The following is a 22,305-nucleotide window of genomic DNA, read 5'->3' on the forward strand; positions in this document are numbered from 1 at the left end:
CTTTGGACCTAGTAGCATATCCCTGGGAGGTATTAGCTTGTGGAGAAGCTGCTTGAAGAGGGGCTGTTTTCAATGATCCTTCTGGAGGAGGTATATGCTGTGGGGGAGTATATTGTGGAGGATCCCCCGTGAGTGGGGGAGCTGAGGGATCGGCTGCAGCGGCAGCACCTCCCATTTGTGGGAGATTATGTATTTGATGTAGCAGGTCAGAATAGGGCCCTACGTACTCATCATCTTCCTTTCTATGAAACATTATTGATCTCTCCTTTTCCTTTTTTCTTTCTTCACTTTCTCTTTCTTTCCCTTCTTTCTCTTTTCTTTGTCTCTCCTCTCTCTCTCTTTTAGCTCTGCGCTCTGCCTCTTCTCTCTGTCCTACTAATTTCATCCAACCCATGGTTTGCATGTAACCTTCTTTTGCCATCAAAGTGTCTTTATTTTTGCTTTTTGTTTTTATTTTTTGCTGCAATTCCTTTATGTTTGTGGTGCTCAATTTACCATTAAAACAGTAGTTTTTTATCCAGTAACACAACGGCTCTACCGCCCATGGGTCATCATTTTCAACTGCTTTCCAGTCTTTACACTGGAGTTCCTCCAATAACTTCTGTTTTTCTTTACTTTGCCCCTTTCCCATTTTGAACTAAATTTGGGCCCAGTGGGTTTTCAACACCTGTCGTGTTCTAAACACTGGGGCTTCAGACAAGATGGTGATCAACGACTTTTTGTGGTAAAACTCACTTCAACCCTTACAGGTGGAGTTTTCTTGTCTACAAACATCCACAAAAGCTCACCATTTAACCCTTGTCTTTTTGGTATGAAATACAGATATCTAGTGATATCTATATTTCCTTACACACGCACACACACACACACACACACTCACTGCGCAGTTAACTTTTACTTTATTTCTGTTTACTTATTTTAAACACAGAGGACGCCGCTATCCTATGCAGAATTTAACTAGTTTACAACTCGGGGAGCCTGCCCTTACAAACTAGGGGAGCCTGCCCTCCCGCGGACTTTAACTGTTTTAAAATTTCTATTTTACCTGATAGAGTCTAGAATTGTCAGGGTTTTAGTACAAAAGGGGGACCTCGTTACCCCATGCGGAATTTAACTATTTAAGATAGAGGACACCGCCGTCCTTCACGAGGTTTAAACTGTTTGCAAAGGGGAATCTCGTGACCCCACGCTGAGAGGACTTCAAAAGGGGAATCTCGTGACCCCACGCCCTTCACTTCGATCTTTTTTTCTTTTTTTTTATATTATTATATTTTTATAAATTTTTTATATTTTATATATTTTTCTTCCAATAATTCACTCACTCCTTATTAAAAGAAAAACTACTCACAATTCTCTGCGTCCTCGAAATGCTTCAACCGTCGGACCCCAGCTTGTAAGGGAGAGACCAGTCCCGTAAAGGGTCTCTTTGCTGCGGCCGCAGGCTTATCTGGATCTCACTCACCTGCTGGGGGTCGTCGGGTATCTTGCAATCCGGCTCGAAGGACCAATTAATGTTAGGTTTGAACACCAAACACCTTATTCAGCAACCTGCACAAAGAATGACACAGAGAATTTAGTATATTTTACTTGCAAGGAGAGGGGATCAGAAACTGCATTCAGTTACAACTTCAAACCCACTCTGAAGCAGTATCTGCTCTCCAAGCCCTTTATTGAAGAAACGCCCTGATTACAATGTGGTTTCAACCGCTAAAGGGGGAGGGAACAGAACCCAGTTGAAACCAGAATTTTCGTACAACATCATACAACATCAGAGGATAAGGAGAACCCCTCTCCTTATCTAGTTGCACAGTTCTCCATTCTCCTCCACACCCTTAACGACATCTGTTAACAGCAGTCGCAGTCAACATCCCTCCTGCACAGACTTAAAAAACATTAATGACACAGCAAACAAAACTAAATGTTTTAACACTCTTTGTAATATGAGTAAGATAGAGATAACAAAATGTGTAAGTATAATATGATTAAAGTAGAATAACTTATGTACAATTAATTAACCCAACATTTTCTTTTCCATGTAATACACTTACATTATTACTGCTGCTGAAATATGTTATACAATTAAACTTCCCTTGCATGTTAATTTGATTAGGTGTGATTCCTTTACAATGAGTGCTGTGACATGTCTGCTGCAGCTTCAGCAGGTAAGTGAGCACAGCAGACTCTTGTCTGCATATCCAGAGACATGAATGTCTCAGCATATGCTTAGATGTGTTAAATTGAAAAATTAATGATAAAAAGATCTGAAAAAAATGTATTAGCCTTATTGATTAACAGTTTATGTTAGATTGTATTTTATGCGCTCCATAGATATTTTTGTGTGCTGAGAATGAGCGAACAGGGCACAATTACACGAGTGCACAGCTTTGAGGGAACATTGCAAGTGACCCATTTGTTTGATACCAAATTCATATAACTCGTTCAAGCATTTCTGGGCAGAGCCTCTGGAAGTAAACTATACCTACATCTTCAATGTTTAACAACACAGGACGATATCACTTTACAAATGGAAGATGAAGTAATTTAAAATATGAATAAATGTTTGACATTATGGAACTTTCACTGAACTTGTATGATCCCCAACCAACAGATATATCTCCAAAATTGAATAGCAATTTGGTCAATGATTTTTATCATAAGGACCTTCCTACTGCATTTGGGATGAGTTTCTAGTTGACTATTTTGTGGCCATTGGTTGCCTTCCTGGCTTCCTGTTTTAAAAACACTGTGTGGGAGGAGGGAGCAGGTAGAGAACAGCAACCAACAATTTAGTTGGTGGTATAGGAGTCTCTGCAGTGCCTTAGTGCAGTGTCACTGCAGCTAAGCAGAGACAGTACATAGGTGACTTATTAAAGCAGTTTTTGCATTTGAGTAAATAGTGTAGATTGTCATTACTTTACAAATATTTTTGCTTTGCCTCTCTACATTAACCTTGTGCTGCAAGCTGAACTGTCACAAGATCTGAGTTTTCAGCCTCACAACAAATCCATCTTAAAAGAATGTTAAGATTTGAAGAGAAAAAAATCTGAGATTAGAGGTTTAAGTCACATTGCCCATACCTATTTAAGGAAAGGCAGGTTTGTTTGCTTACAGAAATATTTAACTTTTTCACAATATTCTAATTACTAATGTTTTACATTGGTGTTATAGTAGATAAAAAATGGAAGTAATAGCCCCAACTCCTGCATTTTAATGATTAAAATGATATTGATACTTACTCTGACAGCATTGCCCATGTGGAAACATGCTCTTTTCCCTCCAACTCCAAAAAAAGATATGTCACTGTTGAGACTCCGAGGTACAGGATCAGGGAAAACATACCCCTCTCTTTCCCTAAATTTAATCATAAGAAATTAGAGAGGCACTGAATAGAACAGGGTTTTGCTTCAACTGACTGACTGGAAAATCTGAGATTTTCACAGAAAAACCTACCCTTCAAACAGGCTGTTATCCCTCGTGAACTTAGAGAGTCTGTACACGGCCCAGTTATTGAGCTGCTTTGAGGTCATTCCGCACCCATTATCTAAGACAATTATTGCAGGTTTCCCAAAAGTTCTGTCAAACATCTGGCAAAAAAAGGAAAGAGGAAAAAAGCTAAGACATGACACTATTACTAAAATTATCAAGAGGTTTATAACTTTGTTGATACATTTCCACAACATGCCTCTAAAATTTTCATTCACATTCAACCTTTCCACATTTTTTCTAATAACAATGACATAGAAGGTGACTCATAATTGGACAGCAAAAGAAAAAAAAAACTGCAAACTATTCAAACTATTAGCCACAGAGTGTAGTGTACCTATGTAGTCACCCCTCTTTAATCTGACACCTTGTGTACTTTGAACTGTTATGTGAACACCTTAGAGGTTTGATTGAGAACATTAGTGAATAAACAGCATCATAAAGACTAAGGACCACAGCAGACAGGTGTGGCAAAGTTTAAATCACAGCTCAGTCATACAATTACTAAATCTAAAGCTTTTAACATCTTAAAAGAAAACATAGTTAAAAAGGCAACAAAAAAAACCCAAAACCAACCACCCTTATCTCTATCTCCCTGAGTCCAGTGTTTTTTGCAGTAGCTGAAAGAGCGTTGTCCACCAACTCAGCAAGAGCACAAGCTGAAAAATCATAAGACAAAGGTTTAGATTGTCCATTATGTTACCAATTCAGCAGTACCATTTTCGTCACACAATAACTCACGTAGTGATTTCTGGCCCTCGGTGAAGTATTCATTTGTCCCACACTCAGTCAGTGTGTTGTAGTGAGGAACAAATTTAACCTCCTCATTAACTGAAGCTGGGAGGTCTTGGTCTTTCTCTCGTAGTAGGTAGAGGGTCCTCTCGTTCTTCACCTTGTCTATAATGAGTAAATGAATAATCTTCTGTTGTCTCCCCAACAAGAACTAACGTTTGTACAAACATGAACAGATTTACTCACCAAATTTTATATCGTCCACTACTATTCTGTCAGTTGTGGTCAAAACAAAAGTTTCATGTGAAGCGACAGCAAATTCCTGTTGGGACAAAAACATGATTTTATGTTTCTCATATAATCACAGTAACAAAGTAGTAACAAAAAGGCAAGTGGTTGCAATTAGGTTGCTTGTTATATCACAATTGGATGGATATTTAATAGAAGTGGATAAAACCAGGAGATTGTCTGCTGTAGGTGAGAAAATATTCTGGAATAACTTTTTAATACTTTTTCAGTATTACATTTGAATCCAAAATATATCTGCTTATAAAACACCCAAAACTGAGCATGAAATAAAAAAAAAAAAAACTTACACAGACCCTTCTTGTTAGATGAATGCATACTTTAGCTACTGTAAACAATGTTTAGAAATGTGACTCTACTACACTTTGTACTATAACTGTATCTGATGCTGTGGACTGGTTGCCTGGTGGTTAGGGCACTGCGCTTGGAACCCAAAGGTCCTGAAAAGCCCCACTCCCACAGACTGCCACTCTGGGTCCCTGAGCAAAATACCCTTAACCCCCACATTCCTTAAACCCCAAACCCCACACAATTGTAGCCCAATGCTCCCCAAGGAGATGGGTTAAATGCAGAACAGTGAATTTCTTGGCTTTGTACTTGTGACATTGTAATGACAATAAGTTGAATTCTATTCTATTTATTCTAGTTCTAGCTGCTATAGGCTTAGACTTCTGGAGGACAAAGGGACCCCCATTTCTATATTCTGCTTTATTCTGTCTCCTGTCTCTATTCTCCCACTCTGCAGAATCCGTTAGTTCAATCTCTAATGTTATTCTCTCTCTGCTTTTTCTCATAGTAGCTTCACCTCGTCTGGTCCTGTGTGGCTGTGACACCATCCTGGACAGAAATATGAGCTGTGCTCCTGCCATCAACACCGTTGTTTATAGTTGTCTGAGATCTGCCTGCTTTCCAGTGTAGTCCTGTTTCTCTGACTGTGACTGGCTGGATGTGCTCTCTTCATCCTCTGACATGGGAGCTGGCTCGGTGCTTGTCTGTCTTGCAGTGTGTTTCCTAGATGAGGCCGCCTTTACAGTTGCTTTTTGTATCTCTGCTTCTGTCTCCTTGAACCCCAGTCGGCCTCAGCAGATGGCCGCTCAAACTAAGTCTGGTTCTGCTGGAGGTTTCTTCCTGTTAAAAGGGAGCTTTCCTCTCCACTGTCGCTACAAGCATGCTTAGTGTGAGGGATTGCATTCGAGTCAATGAGTTGATGCAATCAACTGTTTTTTCTTAGAAAACTTTGAATCAATTTGACTGTATGATCTGTTGAACTGTAAAGTGCCTTGAGATGACTTGTGTTGTGAACTGGCACCATAGAAATAAATTGAATTGAATTGAAAATGGAATAAAACAAATTAATGTTATGTCAGTTTTGGTCAGCAAAAGGGAAAAGCATAATGTCAAAAATAATTTTACAGAGAAAGCAACTAACTGTCCATTATAAAATACTACCCTGATTAACAGCAAAGAAAACAGGTAAGGGGATAATCAGAACATACAAGAGGTTAAACAATTTTTACTCAAAGAAAATACAAAAACAAAACATAGATAAATAGTTAAATAAATACAAATCATTACCTAATAAATCCAAGTTCACACAAAATAAGACATACAAATAAACACCTTTAAGAACTGGCCTTCTTTCCCCATTGGTTTGCCACAACAGTTTTAATCAACAGCTGAAACATGTTACTACTTTTTATTGCCACACCCTGCAATGCAGTCAAACCAGGAAAGGTTAAGCGCTTTTCAACTACACGGGTACATGAAACCGATCAATTCAACAGTGAAAAACTAAGGGCAAACTTGCCATCATTTTTTATACAAAGCTGATGGCTGGTCCCTTACTTCTCAAGGATGTGTGAAATGTTCTGAAAAGAACAAAAAAAGGCTTCATTTCTTGGTCTGTAACTTAATCATACATCACAAATAAATAATTACATTTCTAAAAGTAATGGGACTCCTGCTCTCTGTTAGAAAGATGTTTGCCTTTCCGTGTCTTGTTTGGGCCCATGACAAATAAATTACTTTTACACAATCACATATGATGAATTCAGATCAGCATTCTACTTTAGAGATGATCCAAAAATGTAATCATAGTGCTTAGACCAGCGAATGGTTAAAGTAAAAAAAATGTTTACAGGTTTTTGAACTGGGCCATAAAAGAGATGAATACCTATAGCTCACTATATTCACATTGTTTAAAAAGAAAACTCTGATGTCCTTCTAGATTCAGTTCCTGCAATATTATCGTTAATCAGCCTGATATGAGTTGAAATGAAGAGCCTGTATGGAGGACCAAATGAGTCAAGTAAAAACAAACAAGCTATTTAAAACAACATTTTAAGCATGCAATTTGAAATCTCACTTAAAACATAGTTAAAACTGAATTATTAAAGATCATTTATAAGTTTTATATTATAATCCATTATTAAATACCGGAATTGGAAAATTTATTTTTAAATGCTATTTCTAAATGGAGATTTAAAAAAAAAAAATTCAGAAATCTAAATCTAAATAACTTATCTAATCACACCTCTAAAAAGGATATTCCTTATTCTATTTAATTTTCAAGTCCTTTGTGAAATTGCATTTAATGTTTGCTTTACCCACTTCATTTAACATTTCCATGATCCTTCTGGCCCTATTTATTCTTCTAACGGTTTCCGTTTTCCATTGTGACCCTTCTGGTCCTTCAGCACACTGAAAACACAATTAAATCAATCACAGCTGCTTTTCAGATGTAAACAGCATTCTCAATGGTTAGACAGCCACAGATGGATCGTAACGTTACAAAGAATAGCAGCTGTGATTGTTACCAATTGAAGCAATTAATTTAAGTTGGAGGTGCATTCTCCCTTTAGAGTATGGTGTAAATACTGTAGTCTATATTGGTATCAGCAGACATAATCAAAACAATGGGTGTATATTATGTGACACCTATGGGCTTCCTATGTAGTTAACCAGTGTGACTGTAGGATCTGTTTGAATTGTCTTTGTAAAGTGCCTTGAGATAACATGTGTTGTGAAATGGCTCTATATAAATAAACTCGTTGAATTGAATTGAATATATGAACTTCTGCTGTTAAAGTGAATAACAGATACATTTGTCTGGATGAAAATATAACATTTATTTGAGTTTTATATATAATAATAGAAGCCCTTAATAATATAAATGTAAATGTTGTTTTTAGGATCTATCCCTTGTTCTTTATCCTGTGATTATATTCTGTGTATGAAAATGCTTAGAACTCAAAAAACATTTTAAAACAGTAAGTAATCTCGAACGATAAACAGTGAAAATATCTTATACTCACAGTACCTTTTTAAGGATGCTTTTGTGTCTAAAACCTCCCATATTTGGGCAAGTCATGGCCTGTGTAATTCTAAGGCCTAGGCAAGAGCAAGCATGTGTGAGTGGAATTATATTTTAGTATCATCATCCTGCAGTTTGCCAGGGAAAACAATTCATAGTTTTGTTATTCTTGCAAAGACATGTTTTAATATAACATTCCATTTAACAAACTCTTATTTAATTGGTACTGGTTGTTCCTTACAACTCTTGATGAGACTTAAGTCATGAATTACAGAAAACTTTTTAAGAAGAATGAATAAACAGCTGATTAGTCTAAATCATTGGAATTTATTAAGTCCAAAAGATTGATTTTCAGTTTAGCTGCAAATAGCTAGACTCTGTTTGTACCATCATGCAATTATAAAACTGATCAGAAACACTCATTAAAGTGGGACAAAGAGTTGGTACTGAAAAAAAAAAACTGTTTTGCATGTTTTAAGTTAATAATGTAATCCAGGTGCATTGCAAGGGGTACATGAAACTATTTAATTTTTTTAAGCAGTAAAATGAAAAGGGCTGGGATCGGTTTTGCTTTGTGAGGACCCAATTCAGTGAGGACCCTTCAGCTGCAGCACACATCAAAACCAAGCAGAGCAACAGACTGTTTTTACACTGATCTATCAGAGCTTATCAAAGCAGCTCAGGTGTCTGGATAAAAACAAAGTAAAATGAATTAAGTCAGTCTGACTATAATTTTTGTTCTGAATTGTGTTTCCAATTCATCAAGTTTAAATGTGATTATAATGGAGTTACTCAGAGGAGTTCCAGGTTTATAAATACAGGTTTAACATATGATTTTATTTTGTATTTATTTTGATTCCTTAATAATTTCCAGGCAACATGTTTAGTTTTTTTTTTTATTATTGAGATGAAAAGAACCTAAGAATGAAATTATCAAATTAAAAGATTGAGTTTAATATTTTTTAGTTTGTAATCTGGGGTACTCATGGTAAGACAAAATGCCCAAAGGGGTACACAAGTCAAAAAAGTTTGGGAAACACTGATGTGTTCAGTAAATTATTTTTAAAGGTATGCATCTTTGGCAAATAATCAGGGGTAAAATTTCAGATTTACTGAACTGAAACAAACCTTTAATTATTGTTTTATCAAATCCACAACATGACATTTAGCCTAAACCTTTCAAGAAAGGAGCACACACACGTTGTGTTTCAATGTTTTACAGGGACTTTTTGTTGGCTTCTATTCAATTGTATGGTTTTAACCAAACCATTACCAGCATAACAGTAACCTAAACTGAACTCACACCTTAGACATAAACCTAACATTAGAATAGAGCTTTTCCTCAGCTGGTTCCCACCATTGAGACTAGCTGATAGCTGATGGTTTAATCAGCTTGGTTTGGTTTTCACTTCTCCCTTCCTGCCTTCTTAGGTTAACTGGGGCTAGCTGGTTGGCTTATTGTTCTGGTCCGTCCGCTCCATCCTGCTGCCTGACTAGATTAGCCACTGCTTGCTTGTGCACTGCTAAAACATCTGTGCTGGTCTTCTGGAATTATTAAAACTTTCTACATTTTATTTAACAGCCAAATTAAAGAAATCTTCCCTTTTATGGTTAATGATTAATAACTCCAATTGTAATTATTGTGTAAGTTTATTAACATATACTGGTGGATAAAATCACTCAGTCTGAACTGATTAACTGCCCACTTTACAAGGTACATAAGTTAATATTTTTAATTAATAAACTAAATTCTTAGTTATATTCATTTGAGGCTTATAAACATTTATCACAACCATTTCAGGTATTTTCTTTTATTGTGGCCTTTGATTAAAAATAATTGATTATTAACTATAATGATACATGTTAATTATATTCAAATCAAACAGGTAAAATAGCAACTATCGACCCATCGCTTGATAATTATCTTAAACAATTAGCTCTAATTTTATTAACCTCTTGAAATTCACATATTTTCTTTCTTTTAGTTTATATTTTTATGATTGCTTTAGTGGTTAATTGACCATCTTTAAAAGTGTGCTGTAGATCTTGATCTCAAATGGATTTGGATCTAGTAAGATAAGGGAAATTAAAATGTTCTTCCTGGCAGCAAAATTACTCAGGATTGTAAATCCCTGAAAAAATAAAATGAACTAATTCTTTTTTTGTCTTTTAGAAAAAAATGTAACATTACTGTTTTTGTCTTAGAGGTTATTCACTTTTTTCCCTGTGGTATAAATCCTACAGATGTATCCTTCAGCTGTGCACACAGCTATGTTTTATCTGAGGGAGATGTCAGTTGCAGGTGATCCAGCAGATAAAGATAAAAGCTGTTTTCAGAATTTCTAAGAAATTCTAAGCGATCTTCACTTTGAGGGCCGATAAAGGCCGAGTAAGTGAAGACCTTCGATCCTACCTTTATGAAATAACATGTCCTTGTAACAGAGATGGGCCAAACCCATCTAAAAAAAAAAAGATTCATTGCATGTCACATTACTTTATTGAAAATCGAGCTGTAACTATTTTGACAAATAATAACTTAGCTCTCTTTAGAGTCCCATGAAACAATGCTCAAGCTTTTAAAAAGGAGTCAAACCACTAGAACAAAAAAAAAAAAAAAGCCAAAATTTACCTTTTTTACAACTTGCAGAAAGCCATTGAAGTCCAAATTACTGGTTTCCAAAGTTTTCTTGATGACCTTTTTTTCAAAGCGGCAGTCATTCACTTGCAGCATTTTGTGTAACGTTCCCTGCTACAAAGAGACTTCCAAAATGGGAGAACTACTGTATGCAGTCTTTGGGGAGTGTCCAAAATACAAAGTCCAAGCAAGTATTTGTTCAGCTCTTTCCCAAAGCATATTCATAGATGAATATCAATGCAGACTTAACTTTTCACTCTGGTTTTGAGCAAGAACTATTATAAGGCTAATTCCGTGATCCATCGATTTACAGCCATAGAGATTGTGGTTAATCAGGTTTTGCTGTTGGAAACCACCCACAAGCAAAAAAAGAAAAGAAAAAAAAGAAACGCCTACTATGATTGAAAAACACCTACCTGTGTTGTGCTGTGAACTCTTCTTTTGTTTTAGTCACGGCTTTCTAGCAACATAGACCTTTAGCTGACTAGGACTGCTCAGACCAGATAGAAGAAAGGGGATATTTTCTCAGTCAAACTTTACATTTTGCCCCTTGTAGGTACAGTAGGTGTAACTATCTAAATAGGTTTTTTTAGATAGGTATAACCCTATATCATCCAATAATAACGAATGACTGATGACTAACCAGAAAGTACTGAGCCAGGAAATAATTGCAACTGAAAAATGTAATGTTAAAACTCAACGCAATTTCTGACATTTTTAATTAAAAAAAGCTTCCTGGATGAGAAGCGAATTATCTTCAAACTTGGAAACAAAGTCCAGTGGATTGTCTTTTAAATGTTTTGGAATGAATAATGTTAAAACATAATGTAAATCTTTAATCTTTACACATATATATAAGAAAATAAGCCAACATTCTTTCAGACTGCTATTTAATTCCTAATTACAATTTATGATTTTTGAGCATTTCCTTCATTTTATTTCAGTTTTATTGTCAAGTTCAGATCTGCTTTTTATAATTTTATTTATTATTTTTACTTTCAGATATTTTCATAAAATTTTGAAGGACCTCATTGCAGCAAACAGAAAATGGCTCAGCCATAGACTGACCACATTACAGATCCATAAAATATTTGGAAAAGGCACTTTTGAATTCCAAGAAATCAAGGGGCACTATTTCTAATACAAGCTGTTTAAGTTTTGTGTTTTATTTATTTAAAAATCTTAATGGTTACTGTTTTTTTTTTAAAACATAATACTAATAATAAATTTGTGCATTGTATTTCATTCTTTTTTTTTTAAGATTGTATTTTTCGTAACAGGTCAAAAAACTAAAATAATCAAATAATAAATCAAAGAGTGCAGTGGAGTCAAGGAATTTTTTTTCAATCCCAATGGAAGACAGAAAAAAAAAGTTGAGATAGGATGAAGTAATGATGCTCTTGGGAGGTTTTTTGGGTGGCCTTTAAAAAATACTTTTTAATTTAGCCCTCAAAAGGATTGTTAAATCATTTATATCCCTCCTGTAGCTTTTAGAATCGACCTCTCCCTCACTATACGGCACACTGCCCGTTGTGAGAGCTCCCTGGTCAGCCTTTAGAGCTAGATCCAGCCACCCACCACCTCTACCCATCTCTAGTGCAACGCTGGAAATCTGGCTCAATGCACACATCCAAACATAAATAATTGCCCAGGATCCTTTAATGTGCATTTTTTGGAACACGCTGCAATATAAAGACAGATTACTTTCCACTTTCTTGGATAAAAAAAAGGCAGAATCAATGTTTTGTAGTGCAAAAAGGTCTAATGACCATTTCTTTAATTGAAAAGCAACAAACTATAAAATGTGCTTTAAGTTTCACAATATGTAAAAAATAACGTTCAATAAAAAAATGGGTACACACTCAAATACATGTTCTGGAAACATTAGTTTATTTTTTTAAACTTAAAGACTTCAGATACTGAAATGTGCCAAGGTTTGTAGTAAATTAACTTTTAAAGTTGGAAACTTTACAGTCTTAAAACTTTCAAAACGGACTAAAATGAAATTAAGAAAAACGCTAAATTAAGTAGAAGTATCACTACAACCCAATGATATTTTATCTTGGGCGCTTCGTTAGGAGGCTAGAGGGCTCCAACATGTTTGCAGCAGCTCGTTTACCTAGTCTCACCGATGATGATGATGCTGTAAGAAAAACAACAACAAATAACATGAAAAGCAATATTACACAAGGGGTAAATGCTAGCATTAAAAAAAGCAATCAATACACTTCTAAATAAAATGACACTACTAGCTGAAATCTAGGAAATTATCCAGTTATAAGTCAACTCATATCTTAATCAAATTTAAGAAAAAATACCATCTATTTTTCTTAAAATTACAAGAAATCTATTGTTTAAGTTCCAGGAAAGTGTCTGTAATGTTAGAAGTACAGGGAAACATTTCAATAAAAATGCCTAAGAAAACCTGGCATGTTTAAGAGAAGTTCTAGAAAGAACTAAATGAGTGTGATGAAAGTATAGGAATGCAATTCTGGTGAAAGTTTCAAGAATATAGTTGTGAGTATGAGTTCAGGGAAAATAAATTTTGAATTTAAGTAAAGAACCTGTTCAGTTCCAAAAAGAGACTGGTATAGCTATTATTGACAGTCCCTCGGACCCGACTTAAGAGGAAAGGAGATCGGGCTTTTTCTGTTGTTGCTCCAATTTTATGGAACAATTTACCTTTTCAAATTAAATCTGCCCACAGCCTGGATGATTTTAAATCGCTTCTTAAAACTCATTTTTACTCTTTGGCATTTACTTGAAGTGTTTTGATAATCTGTTTTTATTAATTAGTACTATTGTTTGTCCTGTACAGCACTTTGGTGCAGTTTTATACCTGCTTTTAAAGTGCTATATAAATAAATTTGACATTGACATTGATAGAAAAGTACAGAACGTTCTAGAAAGTACAGTACAGACAAAAAGTTTGGACACAACTTCTCATTCAAAGAGTTTTCTTTATTTTCATGACTATGAATATTGAAGATTCACACTGAAGGCATCAAAGCTATGAATTAACTTGTGGAATTATATACTTAACAAAGTTTGAAACAACTGAAATAATGTCTTATATTCTAGGTTCTTTAAAGTAGCCACCCTTTTATTTTATTACTGCTTCACACACTCTTGACATTATCTTGATGAGCTTTACGAGGTAGTCGCCTAAAATGGTTTTCACTTCACAGGTGTCGCCTGTCAGGTTTAATAAGTGGGATTTCTTGCCTTATAAATGTGGTTTGGACCATCAGTTGTGTTGTGCAGAAGTCAGGTGGATACACAGCTGATAGTCCTACTGAATAGACTGCTGAAAAAAGCAGCTAAGTAAAGAAAAACGAGTGGCCATCATTACTTCAAGAAATGAAGGCCAGTCAGTCCGAAAAATTGGCAAAACTTTGAAAGTGTCCCCTAGTGCAATCACAATAACCATCAAGCCCTACAAAGAAACTGCCTCACATTAGAACCGCCCCAGAAAAGGAAGACCGAGATTCACCTCTGCTGTGGAGGATAAGTTCATCCCAGTCTCCAGCCTCAGAAATCACAGGTTAACAGCAGGTCAGATTAGAGACCAGGTCAATGCCACACAGAGCTCTAGCAGCAGACACATCTCTAGAACAACTGTTAAGAGGAGACAGTGTGAATCAGGCCTTTATGCTTAAATAGCTGCTAGGAAACCACTGCCAAGGATAGGAAACAAGCAGAAGAGACTTGCCTGGGCTAAATTGCAACAGGAATGGACATTAGACCAGTGGAAATCTTTGCTTTGGTCTGATGAGTCCAAATTTGAGATCTTTGTTTCAAATCATTGTGTCTTTGTGCGACGTAGAAAAGGTGAACGGATGGGCTCTACTAGCCTGGTTCCCACCGTGAAGCATGGAGGAGGTGGTGTGATGGTGTTGGGGTGCTTTGCTGGAGACACTGTTGGGGATTTATTCTTAAGGAAGGCATCTGAACCAGCATGGCTACAACAGCATCTTGTAGCGGCATGCTATTCCATCCGGTTTGCGTCTAGATGGACCATCATTTATTTTTCAATAACACAGCAACCCCAAGGGTTATTTGACAAAGAAGGCGAGTGATAGGGTACTGTGCCAGATGACCTGGATGACCAGAGAATGCCAAGAGTGTGCGAAGCACTAATCAAAGCAAAAGGTGGCTACTTTGAAGAACCTAGAATATAAGAGATATTTTCAGTTGTTTCACACTTTTTTGTTAAGTATATAACTCCACATGTGTTAATTCATAGTTCTGATGCCTTCAGTGTGAATCTTCAATTTTTCAGTCATGAAAATAAAGAAAACTCTCTGAATGCGAAGGTGTGTCTAAAATTTTGGTCTGTACTGTACATGCTCAGTTTCAAGCTACAGAAAGTCAACAGTTGCATAAAGGTTTCACTAATGTCTGTGTTATTTTTCTTTTTTTTTGGCAGGGCTCTGCAAAATAAGAGGAGAGTATAGACCATGTTTGGGGAAAGCATGAGGCCATTTGATTTAGTACATTAAAAAAAAACCTACCCAGCTGCCTTTCAATCTCGTCAAGCTCTTTCCTTATCACGCTCATTCTTTGCTGATTCTGTTGTATTTCAGGAGACTTTTTTACAATCCTATCACGTTCATCTTCAGACTGCTTTTTCTTCTCCAAAGTAACCTGATACTTAGAGAGCAGATCTATTCGGGGGAAGAAAATGATATATTTCAGCACACAAAATCTCACTTTACACACTAAAAAGGTATACCAATGGTTTATTTGAGCCATCACCTATGTCGTCCTTCAGTGTGTAGTAGTATGGTGGTAGAGGGGCTCCAAACATATTCACTCTATCCCTTGGGGGTGCTTTGTTGGTCAGTCCCCCAAATTTGCCCTTGGCGCTGAGCCTGTTCCCTTGCCGTGTCAATATAGTGGGACAGGAAATCCTGTTCTGAACAACCTGCAAACGGCAAGTAATTGTAGGATAAACAAGCAAATAACCGGTAGCTTAGAAACACTGTCAGCAAGGATAACTCACCGCCTTTCTGTAGTTGGTGGCAGAGTCCATGTCATCCATCAGGATAGTGTCACCGAGGAGGTTTTTAAATACTTGCAAAAAAACAAGAGGAAAGCTTTTAGATACTAGATTAATACTTAACTGTTTAGTGTTCAATAAAATCTCACTTAAAACCTAAAAACTCAATTGAAGCTGTTTGACAGCTCATGCGACTAAGTCTTAAGGAGGATTTACTTTGACTATGTCCCTTGTGGTGCCCTTTGGGGGGGCTCTAGGAGTAAAAGGCTGTCCGTTCTCTGTATGACCGCAGCAGGAGCATGGTTCACATTGCCAGTAGGAAGTCAGAACTGTTCCCGGTGCATGTTGGTCTCTGCCAGGGCTGCCCTTTGTCCCCGGTTCTATTCATTACTTTTATGGACAGAATTTCATGGCTTAGCCAGGGACCAGAGGATGTCTGGTTTAGGAATCTCAGGAAATCATCTCTGCTGTTAGCAGATGATGTTGTCCTGTTGGCTTCAGGAACTTCAGCGTGCACTGGAGTGGTTTGCAGCCCATTGTGAAGCGGCTGGGATGAAGATCAGCACCTTTGAATCCGAGAACATGGTTCTCCACTGGAGAAGGTGGACTCCCCTCTTTGTTTGGTGAGGAGTCCTTGTCTCAGTGGAGGAGTTTAAATATCTCAGTGTCTTGTTCATGGGTGAGGGACGAATGGACCGTGAGATCGATAGACGGATCGGTGCGGCGTCGGCAGTGAGGCGGTCACTGTATTGGACTGTCGTGGAGAGGAGGGAGCTGAATCAGTTGCATCGATCTATGTTCCCAACCTCAGCTATGGTCATGAAATCTGGGTAATGACCGCGAGATAAGACAAGATCGCGAATACAAGCAGCCAAAATTTGTTTCCTCTGCAGGGTGGCTGGGTGCTCCCTTTGAAATTGGGCGTGGAGCTTAGTTACTAGGTAGGAGCTTGGAGTAGAGTTGTTGCTCCTCCACGTAGAAAGGAGCCAGCTGAGGTGGCTAAGGCATTTGTTCTGGATGCCTCCTGGTCGCCTCCCTCGGGAGGTGTTCCAGGCATGTCCTGTTAGGAGGACGCCACGTGGAAGGCCCAGGACACGCTGGCCTAGTGTCACCTCAGGTTCCCCCAGAGCAGCTGGAGGAGGTGTGTGTTGATCGGGAAGTGTGGGGACCTCTGCTTAGACTGGTGCCTCCGGGACCCCTTTCCGGATAATGAGGAAGAAAATGGATGGATGGATTTCTTTCACAGTGAACATCTACCTACGATGACAATTTCAGACCCCTCCATGTTTTCTAAGTTGGAGAACTTGCAAAATAGCAGGTTGTTCAAATACTAATTTTCCTCACTGTATATGCAAGTTTAGAATCCATGTAGAAGCCTTCCATAAAAGTCCCAATATATTGTTAGAAATACTGCCAAAAAATTATCCCAGAAAAAAAATCACAAAGATACCAGATCAAGAGTGAGAAATCTACGAAAGCCCTAAATTCTTATTATAAGCCCGTTGGAACAAAAAAACAAACAAAAAAAAAAACGCCCAAAAATAAACTAAAAAGAAAATAAGCATGTTGCAGCTCACCAAGCTCACAGTCCTTCTCATTTTCGGGATAAACAAGCAGGTGCCTTGCGTAGATTGGGTTCCCACGAGGTTGGAAAAGTCCCTGGCCATTTCTAATGTGAGGTAGAGGTCTGCAAGGAATTAAACAGATCAAATCACATCATCATGTTTTTTTTAAGTTTATGTTGAACTGACATGTTCAACCATTTTTCAAACAGTCATTGCGAGAGGATGCTATTAATTCTGTCATGTCGAAAGTCAGGTAGTTAATCGTCTTTTTTTGCTTTAGAGCTTAACTAGTTAATGCTCCAATAATGAGCAAGGAAATAATAATTTTGTTCATGTTTAACAAACTTTTGATTTTACATATATTTCCCTCAACATTTGGTAAAATTGATATTACATTACACTATAAAAATAAACTGTAAAATAAACTGTAGTAGGATGTTAAGATTTAATTAAAAATTTTTGGGTACAGGAATTTTTTATTTTGCAAGGAACTGTAGATGCGTTGCCAATTCTGGAGTAATTTTGCCACTAAGGGCAATTTAATGACAAAAAGCTATTTGACAAAGGAGTGTTTTGTGAAGTGGTATAACTAAGTGGCATAATTATGGCTTCAGGATTATAACAAAAGTGAACCTAGACCACAGGGATGCATTGAAGTCACCTGTTTTTATTCACCACAGGCTTAAATAATGCTAAACAAACATATTTTACTCTACACAAGCACACAAGCCCAATTCAATAACCACAAGCGAAGCTGACAGCCAACCCATGGGAAAAAAAAAAAACAAAATTCAGCAAATAGACTGAATGGTTGAACTTTTTTAGTGCAGATTTGAGCAGCTGAAACTGTCATTTGCGATGGTTTTGTTTTTAACATCTTAACCCCAAAAGGCCCAGCTCCAATATGTGCATTTTTGATCTATTTATAGATATGGCGGAAACACAGCAACCTTATTTTTCCTCCCAAATCCCTTTCAATGAGGGCTTTAAAATTTCTAAAACAACTTTCCAAATAATTTTTGCACAAATACTTTTCGTTTTACAAGCATGTAAACAAAAAACAAACAGTTAAAAATTATATAATTGCACTTAAGAAGGTGGTAGTTTTTATTTATAAAGTTTGGGAATAAATGGTCTTAAGTATTATTGGTGGGAAACAGGTGGATAACTGAAGAAAGTAAGCTGGGTTTGTAGACAAATGAAGACTGGATGAATGAACAAAAAGGTAAAAGAGATACATAGATCATTTTCTTCAACTCTGGTCCTCAAAGCACACTGCCCTGCAGGTTTTACATGTTTCTCTGCTTCAACACAACTGATTCAGATGGTTGCAGTTCAGCAAAGACTGTAATCTACTATCAATTGATTTCAGGGGTGTGAAAGTGGGGAAACATGCAGGGAAGGGTTCCTTAAGCACTAGAGCTGAAAAACACTGACATATGTGAACGGATACAGCTGTGGTAGACAAATAGACAATTGACACATTACGAAAAGGAAAGATATGTGGGTACATATACAAAATTATGAATGGACATTGAACAGTGGGAAAATGGATGAGTGAACAAAATAAAGATGGACGATTGAATATAACTGTGGAATAAAATTGGGGGAAATAGATGGATAAAGACATGCATGGAAAGATGGACGGATATTGACACAATAAAACCCATTCTGTTCTGGTTTTCCTTACAAGATGAGGAACTTTAAGTGTCCACCCTGACAGAGATATAATTCACTGTTTCCTCCGACGAGTCATATGTAGTCAAGTTAAGTTTATTCATATAGCCCATTTAATATTGCAATCAGGCTCAATTGGAGAGAAAAAATTAAAACATTACATTTAAAACAATACAGCTGTCGCTCTACCTGTTTCCTTGATACACAAAAATGCTGTCCAGGGCCATGACCTGCTGTCTGCAATCTTGGTGGTATATCTTCTGAGCTTCTTCTGTCGTCTTGGTGATGATGCAGTCCATGTCACCGGACAGGTGCCAAGAGATGACCCAGGCAGCATCGTCATCAGCGATGACGGCAAGGTGACCAACCTGCAATAGAAACAACAGAGGATTTAGACGGATGCCTCCTACATAAGAATAATAAAATATAAATGACTTGAATTGTTTTCATCACCTTCCCAAGAATATTCTGCCCACTGTAATTAGGAATTGTATATTTTCTCCTTGGAAGCCTCTCTATCCTTTCCTTTTCAGCCATCTTTTCTCTCAGAAGTCGCAAAACATCTGGGACCTTCAAAGAGTTATGAGTATGAATCCCACAGTGAGGAAAAAAATAAGCAAGAGATTAAGATTTAAATAAGGAAGCAGAAAAAATCTACAATACTTACAGGTAAAGATTGTGACAGCGATATATTTCTACTGCTCAACATTGTTCGGAAGTCTTTCTCTTTTTTGTCAAAATCCAAGACTTTCTCTTTGGGGAGAAAAATAAATTGTAATCTAGAGACAAAACTTAAAGCAACACAGAAGTAAAAATGGTGAAAATCTTACGCGTCAACATTTGACGGAGTTCCACATATGTGTTCCATGAGCTTTCGTAATTGTTATATAGCGTGTTCAGTTCGTCTTTCTTCCTTGTCAGTTCAGACATTTTGCTTTGGTTCTCAGAGTCTAAAATGTAAAAACAAGGTTACATATTTAATAAAAGGAATATTATCCACTTTTAAGCTGGTTGTGTTTCTGCTGATCCAACACAACAAAAATATTTTTTTTCTGACCTATAATTTATTTTTAAATTTCTGAGGAACAGATTAATAAAGGTGGACTTTATTAAGTGGTATCAGAGTAAAGGGGGTTGATTAAATAAAGGTGATACAAGTTATTCTTTATAAAAAAATTTAAAAAGGCATATTTATCACCCACTTCACTAATACTCTATTATTGATCAGTCTATTACATAAAATAACAAATCATGTGGAAGTTTGTGTTTTTAACTCGTAAATTGTAAAAAGTTTTGTAAAGTATTATTTGACTATCAAGGTACTGAAGCTCAGTAGTAAAGACAAGTTTCAAACTGATCATTCAATTGTACTTTTTAAATAAAGAAATTGAACTTTATTGATAGCTCAATGAAGAAATAACTCCTTGCCAACGGACTGCCATTGTGCAGCGCCCGGAGAGCAGTGTGGGTTTAAGTGTCTATGCTCAGAGAGCCAGAGTGGCAGTCTGTGGGAGTGGGTTTTGAACTCACAACCTCAGGATTCTAAGCCCTATTCCCTAAGTTCTAGGCCGCCACTCCTCATAACCGAATAACAACTGATAACCGAATAATAAAAGAACAGCTATCCACTTTTCCACTTTTTTTTGCATTACTATAAATGCTTTATAAATGCATTAAAGTTTATAATAGCAGGAGTGCTCTGTTATAATGATCATGTGAGAGCTATACCGTTGTAAAAATGGAAGGGAAGTTCAAAAGGACTCAGAGGTATAGGCAGCATTGTCAATTCAGCTTTGAACATGACAATATATCTGCCTCCATCGTCTCCAGGACTGTTTTCTGCGATCGTCAGCCTCTGTCAAAAATCATTACTGTTAATATGACACAAAGTTTTTCCACAATGACTTCATGATGACATGGCTGATAGGAAATGTTACTCACTTCGATGTGGGTGCTTCCCTCTTTTAAGGTCATTTTAATGGTGCTGGTTTCACCTTCAAACAGAGGGAGGCTTCTGCGCTGCTCCCCAGCAGGACACTTCATGGAAATCAACACCACCCCATTCAGATCCTGCCCGGCTGGGTTACCATGTTGATCCTGGAGAGATTAAAAGCGGTAAGAGTTACAACATTGAATTTCACCCCTAAAAAGTATTCAGTAGTAGTTTTTCATGCTCAGTAACGGTGAGGACTGCAGCTCACCATAATCTTCAGAGTCATGTTCTCAACTAAGATTCGACTGGTGATGTCAGTGCTGTAAGAAACGACCCGGGTTCGCGGCTGACATTCAGGTCCCAGCTTGAATGGTTTATTGGCCACAACATTTACATTGATCTGCAGGACGAAAATAAACCAAAGGTTTGTTTAGGTTTCTTCAAAAAGGTCTGTATGATCTTAATAAACAAATGTATGGGACTATACACATTAAGGTCGTTTTTACACCTAATAGTCTACCAGACTGTTTTTTTGGTCTACATCAGAGTTCGATTGTGCATTCATACCTCCCTAAACGACCCAAATTTTCTGCCAAAACAACCTATGGTCCGATTAAAGCGGACTAAGCAGGGATGGTGTGAATGCACCCCCACTTCTATAACATGAATAAACATTAAATGTAATAAAATAAGACACTAATATAGCTTATCTACACTCAGTGTACACATGCAATGTACATCATATCTGGTCAAAATGTCTGGATACAAAATATTTCAAATGTAAAGCAGTTTGAGCTGTTTTAAATAAGTTGTTTTGCTTCTTTGAACTGTGGGCTTTAAGGAGTGAATGCAGAGTAAATTAGGTGGCCAGGGTAAACTTCGGGGGTTTCTTCTTCTAAAAGTGTTAAGGAGAGTTGAGCTTGGTGATAATTCACACTGCCATGAGGCAATGCCTGCTCCCAAGGGAATGTAAGGGGCTACGCAGGGGACAAATTTCCCCACTGGGGGATCATAAACTGATTTCTTCTCTCCTTCCCTAGAGAAGATAAATGCTATAAAAAATGTAAAGGGAATGATTAGAATATGCCATCTTCAAAAAATATATGCATAATTGATAATTTTGAAATATGCTAAGATCCATTCAAAACTTAAAAGCAGCTATAACTGATCTCTTAAAGCTGATTTAAGGCTGTGGCAGTAATTTTGCATCAAGTCTCCCTTCATCACCGTTATTCTAAAGGAAGATGTGAGAATGTTTTTTTGATAACCATGATGGAACCCCAGCTTTCCAGCTTGAAACGTATAAAAACAGAAGGAATAGGACACTTGTGATCTAAAGGTGCTGGTGAGTGCACAAACATCCCTCCTTGGTCTTTTTTAATTTGATGCCATAAGCTCAGCCCATGTAATTAAAGGAAGTATTCATCTTTGCTATACATCGTAAGCTGTATCAGATTGGGTGGGAAATGTTTCCAGAGATGTTTAATTGGAATAAAGACTGCACTCTGGATTGGCCACGCCACCATATTTAAAAATTGGCTCTGAAGCTAATCCTTTGAGATCTTGGCTGTGAGCTTTGGGTTATTGCCCCAGTCCGAGGCCAAAAACGTTGTGGAGTCGGTTTTCATTCAGCCCTGTACATCACTGCATTTATTGTTC

At 37.1% G+C, this 22,305-nt stretch overlaps 2 protein-coding genes across 4 annotated transcripts in view; both read right to left on the reverse strand.

Moving 5' to 3' along the window:
- LOC119791644 (structural maintenance of chromosomes flexible hinge domain-containing protein 1-like) overlaps positions 1 to 10,791 on the reverse strand; it is a 56,143-nt gene extending 45,352 nt beyond the window's left edge. The window contains 6 exon segments of the mRNA XM_038297862.1: positions 3,237 to 3,351; positions 3,451 to 3,584; positions 4,060 to 4,142; positions 4,225 to 4,380; positions 4,462 to 4,537; positions 10,464 to 10,791. Coding sequence (XP_038153790.1) covers positions 3,237 to 3,351; positions 3,451 to 3,584; positions 4,060 to 4,142; positions 4,225 to 4,380; positions 4,462 to 4,537; positions 10,464 to 10,565 — 666 coding nt within the window. The 5' untranslated portion in view covers positions 10,566 to 10,791.
- Positions 10,792 to 12,338: 1,547 nt separating this feature from the next.
- The window catches only part of LOC119791680 (structural maintenance of chromosomes flexible hinge domain-containing protein 1-like), a 48,840-nt gene continuing 38,873 nt past the window's right edge, over positions 12,339 to 22,305 (reverse strand). For all 3 annotated transcript variants that reach the window (XM_038297910.1, XM_038297909.1, XM_038297911.1), the window contains 12 exons: positions 20,915 to 21,046; positions 20,655 to 20,810; positions 20,442 to 20,568; positions 19,544 to 19,663; positions 19,381 to 19,466; positions 19,167 to 19,283; positions 18,903 to 19,081; positions 17,049 to 17,158; positions 15,475 to 15,545; positions 15,228 to 15,396; positions 14,984 to 15,136; positions 12,339 to 12,612 (listed from right to left, as the gene is read on the reverse strand). In XM_038297910.1, the coding sequence (XP_038153838.1) occupies positions 12,527 to 12,612; positions 14,984 to 15,136; positions 15,228 to 15,396; positions 15,475 to 15,545; positions 17,049 to 17,158; positions 18,903 to 19,081; positions 19,167 to 19,283; positions 19,381 to 19,466; positions 19,544 to 19,663; positions 20,442 to 20,568; positions 20,655 to 20,810; positions 20,915 to 21,046 (1,506 nt within the window). In that variant the 3' untranslated portion in view covers positions 12,339 to 12,526. The remainder of the gene's footprint in view (positions 12,613 to 14,983; positions 15,137 to 15,227; positions 15,397 to 15,474; positions 15,546 to 17,048; positions 17,159 to 18,902; positions 19,082 to 19,166; positions 19,284 to 19,380; positions 19,467 to 19,543; positions 19,664 to 20,441; positions 20,569 to 20,654; positions 20,811 to 20,914; positions 21,047 to 22,305) is intronic.

This window comes from Cyprinodon tularosa, unplaced genomic scaffold (genome assembly GCF_016077235.1).
Source record: "Cyprinodon tularosa strain WSP-4 unplaced genomic scaffold, ASM1607723v1 ctg4, whole genome shotgun sequence".
NCBI classification, from domain to species: Eukaryota; Metazoa; Chordata; class Actinopteri; order Cyprinodontiformes; family Cyprinodontidae; genus Cyprinodon; species Cyprinodon tularosa.